Genomic DNA, 12,084 nt, shown 5'->3' on the forward strand with positions numbered 1-12,084 from the left:
CTCAGTCCAGATTATCCTATTGTGTACTTTGGGTCTTCTTGAGTTAAATTCCATCATGCATTGCAGCACATCCTACCATCCTGAAGAATCAAGTGCCATAATACGCCAGTCTTCAAAGTTAGTCAGAGTCTGGGTTAGCCTTACACAAACGGGACTGACCGAGCTGTGTGTGAATTGCTGCAAAAGTTGATGGCAAGAGCTGAATCAAGAAACATGTTTATATCTGGTTTACAGGTGAAGGCTAAATCTGATTTGAACTCCTATAATATAATCGTATTGCCACTGAATTTCCCAACACATCAGGAATTACAAGGTAGAAACTAAAGCTATTGAACCTCCAGAATTAGGATAAAGGGCAAGATGAGACTGAATTTAGCTTAAAGATAGTACCATGTTTCAGCTAAACATGCAACCATGATTGATAACAATTTAAAATTTTCGAGAATTTATTATAATACTATTGTGATAAAAATCATAATCAGAAGCAGTGCTGGCATGAAAAGGGATTTGTGAGGCCTTTCTTATAAAAACTACGAGTGATCAGCGTAATACCTTTGTAACACTAATGCCATTGGTAGAGCACCCAGTTTCTGTCATAAATACTTCTACACTGGTAATTTGGAGATGTACAAGATATTTCACTCCTGCAGAGAAGGTCTTTACATGACATTCAGCTCAACAAAGGTACATTGATTATCTTCAAACCGTTAAACCACATGCCATCTTTCAACATTAGAATATCACTGGAAGCTCAACATTTACATTTCATTTAACTGCACCAGATAAAACCTCCCATTTTACCCACTAATATACTGAACTAATTAAAGCTCCATGCCTTCAACCATGCCTTCACTATATAGAAACAAGAAAGAAAGCTCCAAAGCTGTGAAGCTTCACCATAGCCATAGCACATGAGCAGGGCTTTCATCTTATCATTTTCGGATACGTACCCAGTACAGTACGTCTGTCCAGCCCTCCATTGTGATGCACTGAAACACTGTCAGCATGGCAAAAGCAAAGTTGTCAAAGTTGGTAATGCCGTGCTTAGGCCCCTCCCAGCCTGCCTTACACTCCGTGCCATTCTGACATTGCCGCCCATGCGCAGACTGGGGAGCGCAGGGAGATGGATCATCTTCTGCAGGTGTATCTTAAAGGAGAGGAGGGAGAAAAAGGAGATGAAGAGAACTAATTGCCATGAGTGAGTGAAGGCTATTTGAAGAAATACATTTTGCAGCAAATTTAACAGATTTCTATATAAATACACAAGCAACTGTATTCATTTTAATGGGCAGAGGAATGCTTTGTTATGCTTCACTTTCTGTTTGTAAAAATAATGGATAAGCTTTCAAATTTTACAGTCAAAACTGAGATAAGACAAGCATACTGTCCTATGAGGAAGAAATCATGCTTTTCAACATGAAAGAGAACATTAGATCAAGTCTATTACATTTCTCTAGGCTGCATGATATGACCAGTGTTTTCATACTGCAGTCACTTGGCATCTGGGTTAACCTTGGAAGGAAACTGCAGCACTGACTGGTACTCCAATGAAGAAAGCTGAACTTCTGCAGCAGACAGGCTTCAGTGCTCTGGAGATAGGTTGATACGGTGCTGGGCCACTGCTAAATCACAGCAGAGAGTGTCTGGAGCTCCATTCTTTTGGAGTTTAAAAGCTGTGTGGCATTTCAGCAGTAGCCCAGTGTCACTGATGAGCTCTGTAAGACTGCAGCTTGATTATATAGCCCTTATTCCATACAGGTGCTTCCAAAAATCAGAGAACCCATACAACAAGCCTGCCTAAATGCTTTGGTATATGAAAAATGCAACCCCCCCCCCCCATTTTATAATCACAAAAATTCATGCAATAAAAGTTTTAATTTTTTTTTTAATATATGGATTTCAGACCTTAGTGCTACATTTATAACAGATGCAGGCATGTATGTGTGTGGGAGCAGGGAGCAGATAACTATGTTTGTTTCTCATCCTATATGGCAAAAAAATGCAATTTTCCAAAATTTATTATCACATTCTCATCATTAAAGCATGCCAGAAACAGCAATAATAGACTTTGATGCTGTAACATAAATAATTCCACACTATGGAGAAAGATATATACACTTGAAAGTTGTAAATCAGACTGAGAATTCATTATAGTTCTAGCATCATTTCCAGAAAATGAGATCTGCCAGTGTTATAAAAGCAGAAAATATAGAACTTCTGAAACAATTTCCTGCCGTACAATATTTTCTTGGTTATAAGCTGAAGCGGGTCCTAGACACTGGCACCCACCACCACATGGGAAATTACTGCTGTTCAAGTTCAGTAAATCAAATGAAAAAGAGCAGATGGTTAGATGAGTGAGTGATAACACAATCGAATTATTTTGAAATTTGAGTATTTATTTCTCTATCTAAATTTGAAAATTCTTTCCTGATAGATTTGGTGCAAAAAGTTTCTTCCCATTAATATAATCTTGCTTTCATACTAGCTGCGCTTCTAGCCGTGGTCACAGCCTGTGATTAAAAATAAAAGGTAATGGGCCTCAATTCCTTTACAATATACAGTAATCTTTCACAATAATACTACTTTAAAATGGAGATGTGTTTGTGATGCCACCTCATTTATAGCTCAGTCTGCTTAGTGGTGAAATCATCACTACTTTAGTGTTGCTTGAGCCTTGTTAAAGTCTCAAAGATCCTTGTTAAAGAATCTTGTTAAAGAACCTTGGCTGCTTGCAGCGCCAAAGGTCCACATTAGTAAGTTCACTACTGTGTTCAGCATGAATTGACAGGTTGCATGTAGCCTTTACAGACAGCACAAGTGCTCTGAGATATATGGGGAATGCCTTCCTCAGAAAAACTTTGTGTGTATGATATAGTTTTCTCCTTACCTATCAGTCCCCCTTGCACATGATAGCAGGTCTTATGCATCTTTCCCATGAATAGCTCCAGTCCAATGATGGCATAGATAATAATGACAAACAGCACCAGCAGGGCAATATGCAACAAAGGGACCATGGCCTTGATAATTGAATTTAAAACTACCTGGAGACCTGCAGAGAGAGCAGAAGGAAACATTTATCAGCAAGAGAACAAAATAGAGAGGCTATAAATTGCACAATAATGTCATTTTTATTTCACCCCCCCTCACCTGAACTCATTGTCTTGATGACATAAAGATTTACATTTACAGATCACGCCCCTCCAGAAAATACCCAATATTTCACAAATTTACCATCGCATCATGGATCACAGACTAAAGTAAAGCAGGTATTACCCTACCTGTCACTGAAATACCACCACACTGGGGAGGAAATACATTAGCTATTTTGCCTGTTCTTGAAAACCAGACACAAGTTGTTCCCAGGAGAGTACTGAGGAGAGTTAAAGCACGGGAAAAATGAAAAACAACCAGAACTGAAGCAGGACAAGAGCACCGAGACATGCAAGAGGGCAAGTGCTGGGACACCATAGAGCTGCATCCCAGAGCATGGGGAAAGATGGTAAACTGAAGTCATGCCCTGATCTGATTCTGTGTTCTTCCAGGGGTCAAGCCATCTCACCCACAGCCTGAGCTGCTGAAGAACCTGAAGGACCGCCAAACCTATACTGACGGAGAGCTCCCAGCCCTCTTGGGATCTTCCCGCACTCCAGATCTACCTCACTTCAGTCTGAACAGAGGGAGAATCAGAACTAGCAGTGCTGGTTTTGCCACAAGATTTAGGGATCATTCTATAATAGAGGCTGTCCAGGTCCCTAGAAAGGGATATGAACAAAATATTATTACATGGCTGCTGTTAAGGCATGAGACTGGTATAAATCCTAATCATGAGTGAACCAAATATTTCATAATGGGTGAGGGAAGGTGACTTGTAGCTGAGTTTGCTCAAGCACTAAGCAGTGTACCCTCAGATGCAGTTGACTCAAACTGCAGATTTCATGGGCCTCTCATCTCTTTCTCCTTATTTGTAAAGCCAGAATAACAAAGCCAGCCTTTAGCAAGGATTTGCATTTACAAAGGTCTTAAGTTATTATGACTGGTGGCAGTGATGGCAACCACTGTCACTGGCAAGCTATTAATGCTGGAAATATTGAGAGACCTCTAGAACTCTATAGTCTACAAATAGCCATATCAGAACAATTACAAGTTCATGATTTTGCAATGACTGAGAGCCAGAAACCATTAATGTCTCCTGCAAATGCTGTCATCTCCTTAGAGAAGTTGATATTAGCTGTGATTTTTGAAAAAATGTGATTCATGAGTTGTAAATGACTGCTACAGATCTGCCAAGAGAGTTTGTGATAACTATTAACTTTTAAAATCTATCACCTAAGATCTTGGATTTTCATTTTTTTTTACTTTTTCCTAACTAATTTAAATACCTTCTAATAAGGATGACACATCTCTTGACAAACACTTTCACTTGTAGGCAATCCTCCTGTCAATTCACAGCTAAGGCTGACACTTTGCATTGCTCCCCAGCCACATGGAACACAGCAGAAACAATCAAAGGTGGCATCAGCTGCCAGGCCAGCAAGATGCCACTGCCAGTAATCCAAAACTGGCTACCAGCACCCCTCTGGTCACAGTGTTTTTTCAGGTGTCTGCAGTCAGTTCAGTTATCTCTTAATGGTTCATGTTACTATCCAACAGGAGTGATAGTCAGCATGAAACATTCTGGCTTTCACAAGGAATTTCCTTATATGAAGGAAAATACTGACAGGATCAAAACTCATCCTAGAAAAGAGTGAGCTGTTCTGCTCACTCAATTACCTCTAAGTACTTACTCTGGATAAGCATATCTCTGGGGTAAAAATACTGCTGTGATTACATGAGGCAGTCATTCTTTTCCCCTAGATGCTCACCTTATTCAGTCTACTAATTCAAAATACATACAGAAAATGAACTGCTTTCCACATGAACATCACCCAATACTTCACAGCAGTCAAGAATGTTACATTCAGCAGAAAATTACAACAATGTCCCACCTTTTCCCAACCAATGTGTAACACAAGAAAGTTAAAAGACTAGAGATGGTTCTGAAGCTAAAAAAAATCAAACTCTGCAGACTGAACTATTTGTAGCTTCAAATAAATCTACACAAAGGCAAGTAAAGGCTTCCATTTTTAGTGACTTTAGGAGCCCTGTTAATCCAAATTATAGTCAAGGTGCTATGCATTTTACCCTTAATTACTGTTATTCTTAACTGGTTTAATTTTCATTATAGGATCTACCCAGTGCTCTTGAGAGGGTACTGAAGACAAGCACAACGATGAACAAGGTTTTTAAAGGTAGCTTCATTACTACCCATGCCATGAAAGTGCTTCAGTGAACTACAGATGTCCAGAGAAGATAGTGTCTGGACAAACCAATGCCCTTTGTATTAACAAAGCAGTGCTCGTGAAATCAAAGGCATGCACCATAAACATAAGATGACAAGGTGATTAGACAGTCAAGGGAACATGTACCACCAGAAGATTTACAGGAGCTTCAGCTAGCTTAATTAGAGAAAAAGCTTCTAGAGGCTAATAAACCAAAACTTTGAAGAAGAGATGAGCTACTGCATACTTCTAGCATGAATCAACATGTGTGTGTGCTGTGCAGTACCCTGTTAGAGCAGCCTGGTTTTGAATCCAGATGACTCCATTAATTAACAAGCTTACATATATTACCATTGAAGTATTCAGAGAGTTTCTAAAAGTTTAAAACCACTAACTATGCATCAACTTTAGAAATGTCCTCTCAGAAGGTGACAAGTGCTACTAGTAGAAGTGCACAGGATTATATGCACATCACATGCTCCCCACATTGTTGTCAAGCTTATTGCTTCAATATAGTTGCAGACAGTAAATTATTCGCAGCTCAGGCAGCCACTTGCAACATGAACAGCTGTTGCAAGGAACGGCATGAGGAACCAGGCCTGGACAATCAGAAAAGTTGGTGTAGTAGCAAGGGCGGAGAATAGGGAGAACAGATAAAGTAAGGATTAAAGGACTCGGGGAGAACCATGGGTAGGTGGAACAAACAGGGATGCTTCAAAATCTGTGTTCTGAAATCTGAGTGGTGCAGTGTCTGTGGATGATTAGATGCACTTCTAATCAGGGTAAATGAAGACAAACCATCCCCTTACATGCAGTCACAAAACTTTTTCTAATCAATGGTGAGGCCTTCTACACATTTTTACATGTTTTTCCCTCTGCAGAGGTAAAAAAGCCAGTTGAACTTACACCACCTACCCCGCCACCGGCTAAAACCCCAAAAACTAAACTCCTCTGTCCCAACTCATTCATGCTCTTAATCTTTGCACACTGTGACAAGCAGATATAATCCAACACGGGTGTTCACAATACAAGGGCACTACAGTTCCACTTGCCTGATGCCCTTTGCAATACACCATTGCACACTGTACACCTTTGGCATTTTATCCCTTGTGGAGGTAAGGCTTGCACTCCAAGCAATGAGCTTTGCAGCTTATAATCATAATTAAATCAGAATGCCCAGTGACCTTATCAGACTGCAAAGCTGGCCCCTGGGTTCCAAGAAGGTGATGCCAGTAACTGCCTTCCCACAGCAGAGCGAAGAACTGCGTTTTTACACTGCTTTACAGGGGTTGGCAATACCATCGGTGGCCAACCATAAACACAGAGTCCTGAATTACACCCTGGCAGTAAATATAAAAATAAATGGTTTTCAAATATTCGGTATTCTAAAATTACTTAGTAATTTGTGGAAGCTCTCTCCATGTGCTAGACACTCCAAATATCTGTGAAGGCACAGCATCTGCCTTGAGGGGCTCACTCCAGGCTGGACAAAAAGATAACCGCACAGAGGTTAGGGAGAGTGCCACAAAAGGGATTATTTGCAGTTTTACAGCCTACACTTTTCTTTTGTTAATAACTGAAGATCTTAAACAGCTCTTAATATTTATTTTGAAAGCTCTTCAGCTTACCTTTAAAAAAAAAACTTCTTGGCTGCATTTTGTTGGCTGACACTGGCTCCATAAATGTTTCAGTAAGAAAACACATTAATGCCACTCCCTGGGCTCACAGAATTTAGTGTTTATTTACACTGATAAAGTGTTTTAAATATTTACTACATGAGAACAACATTGCTTTTTTACTAGGTCAAGCCCTTTTCAGTCTCTAGAGGACTGCATCAACCCAAAGGTTTAGGGTGCAACTGGGAAGCACAGGGAATATGGAAGAAAGAGGAAAAAGAGATTACAACAAGCAACATTGATCTTTTTCAAAGCTATGGGAAATATACTGTTAGGGATACTGCAGGTGTTTTAGAGGTATTATATGATGCTGCATTTTCCTCTCAGAAAGGCAATCATGAGAAGAGCTGGTTGCTGCCTCATCAATTCAGGCAGTTATTGAAGAACATGTTTATCTCCGTGCATGTAAGTGTCTGCACCTAAAGCAATGGGATTACCTACATACCCCACTGTGTACTTACAAGCTTTTTTGGATTCCAACCAATGCTCAGCAAAGATGTCATAAAAAAAAAAAAAAAAAAAAAAAAGTGCACTAGACCCAGCTGCTAAAATGCACTTGGCGTTGTTGTGCTGTGGAACATATCCAAGGAAAGTAATGCTAGGTTGGTCTCAGAAAAAAATATTGGGACTTTCCAAGCACAGCCCTATCTTACGTTTTCATGTGCTTTCAAGTTTGGATGAAACTTGGTTTGCTGGACACGGTGGTTTCCTTTTCTCATGATATTAGTAACCCAGATCTTCAGAGAAAGCGTACCCCAAGTCTACTCCTTCATTGGTTTTGCAGCGCTATAGCTGCCTACATCATGGCATTGCCTGAACCAGGAGTTATAAACAGGCACAGTCTCATACAAATGACCTTCTGGGAATGAGCAGGACTAAAAGGAAAAGGGATGGACTTTCAACTCCATCCATCCCTCCTCCACCTCCTGATACACACACAAACACACACAGATTTTCATACTTAAGCCACTGCCAAGGATGTGGGAGGTAATTATTTTTCTGTTAATATAGTTCAGAAGAAAACTACTACTTTCTGTAAGCAAGGAGGAAGCAGGGGAGGATTTGTGACTCAGCACAGTGCCTGAGTCAGATCACTTTTGGGAACCACTCAAGCAGTAGAGTTTATGCACGATGCCCAGCCATCAGCTAGGCCTACCGACAGATCACATTTATTTCTGATGCTATACTAAGGGACTGTCACTACAGTTATCTCTATTTCCAAAGCACAAGCAATATAACTAGTAATATTCCCCAAAGTGCACATTTATCATTTAATAAACATAGGCATTAGCTAAGAAAAATGAAAAAAAAATATTCATAAATATGAAATTTTCCAATTTTAAAGGAAGCCTGGAAAACAACAAACATTTCTACCATAAAATGGTCCACAGTCATGGTACGATATCTTGGCTAAGTACATCTGCAATGATTTGCGAGGGAAAACATTGAGGACTTTCTTCACCGGTATTGCAAAGGGAACTCATATGGCACAATTCAGTTAAGGACAGCTGTACAGTAAAAATTTGGAGAGGTAGTCCTTACTGTCTTGCTGGAGTCTCAAAATATTAGTGGCAGATTGCTAGATAAAGCAAGTTCTGTGGGTGTAGTGCAATGTTCTGGGGCTGCAGATGTCATTTCTATTTCAAGAATAATAGAAAAGGTCTTAGAATAGGAAGGAAAGGCACGACACAGAACAGGAATCTAGCTGAAGTGAAAGAAAAACTAGGGAGGACACTTTTCAAGCTGAACAGTTACTATTTTGGAGTAGGTAATGCTATTTCAACATATACAAACATACAATTCAAAAGCATGTGCTCGAATGAGTAGAAAAAAGAAAGTTCTGGCATCTGCTCCCACTGTTCTCATTCCTCCATTTTCAAATCATGTTTTCATTGACTTCTCAAACTGAAATACACACACACACACAAAAGGAGACTCATACAAATGAACATGTGTATGTGAATACAATTGTTTTATATTTGTGAAGTCTTTCAATACCACCCTTGCCCTCATCCTTTGAGGCAAGAAAAGAACAGCAGAACAAAAAATAACCAAAAACCACAACAAACCCAAGCCCTTTATTCTGGATTTTTTTCTCTTGGAAAGAAATTCATCTTCAGTATCCTCTGCCTGTCAGAGTGACCTAACTTAGCTAAACAATACAGCTTGCCCCTCAGCACGGTGGCCGCACAGCCCATCTCTTGCATGCCTAAGGAGAATGGCTGGATAAATGCATGCACTGACTTAGGCTTTTTACCTCTCTACTGAAAGAAACCTCTACTACCACTCATACAAGCATCCCTTTCCCCTCCTGGGGGGCTTTACCTTTTTTAATGGCTTTTTTTCCAAAGTACATAAACATTCACTTTCTTAAAAAGTTGCTTGCTGATTAGAGGACCTTGCTCATCTTTCCATTCACAATACGTTAGGTAGCTCCTACAAGCTCAGCTTTTTTCTCCAGCCATTCACTAGCTCAGCTTAGCTTAGCTTAGCTGGTGAATGATCGGGAAAGATCTACAGATTTTTTAATATAAAACCACAAAGGTGTAGTGTCCCTCCCATGTAGGGACTTGCTGATAGAGAAGGACCGTGGAGAGAAAAGCTGCAACTAGCTGCCTGCTGAAAACTGCACATGACAGAGAAAAAGACCATTTTGAGCAAAACCACAAATGAAGTTCAGTAAGTTAAATTTGAGGTTGCTGCAAACAAAGACCACAGTGTGCTATAAAGTAGTCTTATGCTGAGAGGGGGAAGAATGAATTGAAGTATTCACTGCCAGAGAGAGATTCCTAAGATGGGCTGAAAGTAAGGCAGGTAAACGGCATGCAAGAAGAGCCCCGGAAGTTCCTGGGCCAGCAAGGATCAGCTGTCACCCTTTACCAGGAAATAACTTTGATTTTTCTGCTGACAGGATGATCATGGACTCTGAGAGAAAACTCTTGTTGGACTCATTGTAAAGGTTTTATCTATACTTAATTACTGTGAAGGATCACAAACAGGAAGAACTTTTATTTGCTCATCTCCCTACAGAGCTATGCAGCCTGGCCAGAAGACTGCACCAGTTCTCAGTGAAACGATCCATCGCACTTCTACTTTTTTTAATTTCTCCATGCTTAAGCACAGCTGTGAAAGAGAACAGTCTTTCAAGCTCCAGTACAGGCACAAATTTTGGTCTAGTCTTGTGCCACTGCATTCAGTCAGAACACTTGTATAGGAACATGTCAAAATGCTGCAGTGTCCTTAGTCTGGTCAAGTGAACATGAACACCCCCCAGACCAATAGTTAAGTAACCTCTGAAATGAGACAATGATGAAAGAACTTTGTTTCAGAATGACAAGTGCTGTTTGCATACAGCTCTGAGGAATAACTACACACATTACTGTGTCCTAAGGATGCAGTTTTTGAAACAAGGAACTAAGGCACCTGGAAGTGCTAAAGCACCACAGTAACAGAAATGGGCTCAAAGCACCTAGGTCTCAATTGTGAGTGTACCAGCATTTATCTGGAGGACTAATGACTTTTTGGGTTACAAATACCTTTGTAAAGTTGCCCAAATCTCAGGGTCATAACAGCATTATTTTTTACTGTTTATCCTCATAGCTCCTCAGGTAAGTGGAAATTAGCCCCTTTTGTTCATTGCTAAATAGTCCTTTCTCTCTTACAAAGTCTTTCAGTTGTCGGAGCTATTTCTCCTGACTCTCTAGCTTATTATTTGTGAAGGGGTTTAGAAAAAGTAATAGCTAGCAAGGTAACAAACGTTAACAGGGATCATGCAATGTTAAAGTGCATCCAGGGGTGGTAATATTACAGTATTGTTGTACTCGGAGAAAAATATATTGATGACAGAAATTGCTCTTCTTGGTGCGGTTAAATACTCCAAGCCCATCAACTGGCATACTCATGAGCTACACTGTTTTACCTTCTCATGATAGAAAAAGTACAACAAAATACTTGATAAACCCTAAAACCTTCTCTTTAGATGGCTATCTATGTGGAAGTGCAGCATTGTATATGACAAACACAGGCCATATAACTCTGGAGAAGAAAACTCACTTCACCTCTTAACTTTGAATAGTATTTAATAGGCATAGTTGGGACTAAGACCCGGCAAGACACAGTATGACATTTTCAAAATAACTGATAAAATTTTCAGGAGTTTTTTGAGAACTTAGAAATAGAAATCTTTCATTACCTAATCAGGTAATGAAAGATTTAATGTGAATTACACAATGAGTGATTACTGCTGTGTTACTGTCTTGATACAAACAACTGTATCAATACAATCAACAATAGTGTCTTGATTTCTCTTTTTAAACAAATAAAAATGCTGTTAATGAAAATGCATGGTACAACACCAAAATCCTTGAAAAGACATGGCCAGACAAACATGAATCACTTTGACTCTTAATTTTAAGAGAAGAGTTTGAATTTAGGAACTGATTTATTCAGTGGTTAATCAGTCCAATCTCAAATACCTGAAGCTCCAGCTTTTTTCTTTTCCACACTAGCAAGACTGTTGCTTTTGAGTTTTATAAACCTGATTATACTTAAAACTCTGCTTGCAGACAATAAAGTAGTTTTAGGGGAAAAAATACATTCTGATATAATAAGCAAAACCTCCTTTAGCTCTCTAGGGAGCTCCACTATGTTTGGACAGAAAAATTAATGGTTGCAGTTTTCAAAAGATGTATTTGTTAGACTAAAGAATGGTACTTTACTGATATTTACTTTCTTTGTAACTTTATGACTAGCACAATTTGGAAGACTTTTGTACAGACTGTGTATGTATTGCTGGAATGCATTGGAACTAAGCATTTATTTATTTTTAATTTCTTTTTACATATAATAAGCTGTCAAGAGAGAATCATAAGGCCATCCTGCTGCAAACTGAACAGCTAAATTAAATTCTTTACAGAAACAGAAATCTACTAATATAAATCTGAGCGGAACTTGGCCCCCTCCAAAGTAATGACCTTAAGTGAATAACAATCTCAGCACTGAAATGTGAAAAGCAAAAGATGGGCTAAAGTTCAAGTTAAATTTTCACCTATATTGTGAGGGGCAAGGGTGATACTCAACCCTAAATT

The 12,084-nt window shown here is 39.4% G+C and overlaps 1 protein-coding gene across 5 annotated transcripts in view; it reads right to left on the reverse strand.

The window, feature by feature from the left end:
• Window positions 1–12,084, reverse strand: part of CACNA1C (calcium voltage-gated channel subunit alpha1 C) — a 482,397-nt gene that overhangs the window by 165,721 nt on the left and 304,592 nt on the right. For all 5 annotated transcript variants that reach the window (XM_061444716.1, XM_061444714.1, XM_061444713.1 and 2 more), the window contains exons 6-7: window positions 2,891–3,052; window positions 951–1,147 (exon numbers count right to left, since the gene is read on the reverse strand). In XM_061444716.1, the coding sequence (XP_061300700.1) occupies window positions 951–1,147; window positions 2,891–3,052 (359 nt within the window). The remainder of the gene's footprint in view (window positions 1–950; window positions 1,148–2,890; window positions 3,053–12,084) is intronic.

The sequence above is a fragment of the Pezoporus flaviventris genome, unplaced genomic scaffold (genome assembly GCF_033815535.1).
Source record: "Pezoporus flaviventris isolate CSIRO_AGI_PZ_B2104156 unplaced genomic scaffold, CSIRO_AGI_Pfla_v1 ptg000002l, whole genome shotgun sequence".
Lineage (NCBI taxonomy): Eukaryota > Metazoa > Chordata > Aves > Psittaciformes > Psittacidae > Pezoporus > Pezoporus flaviventris.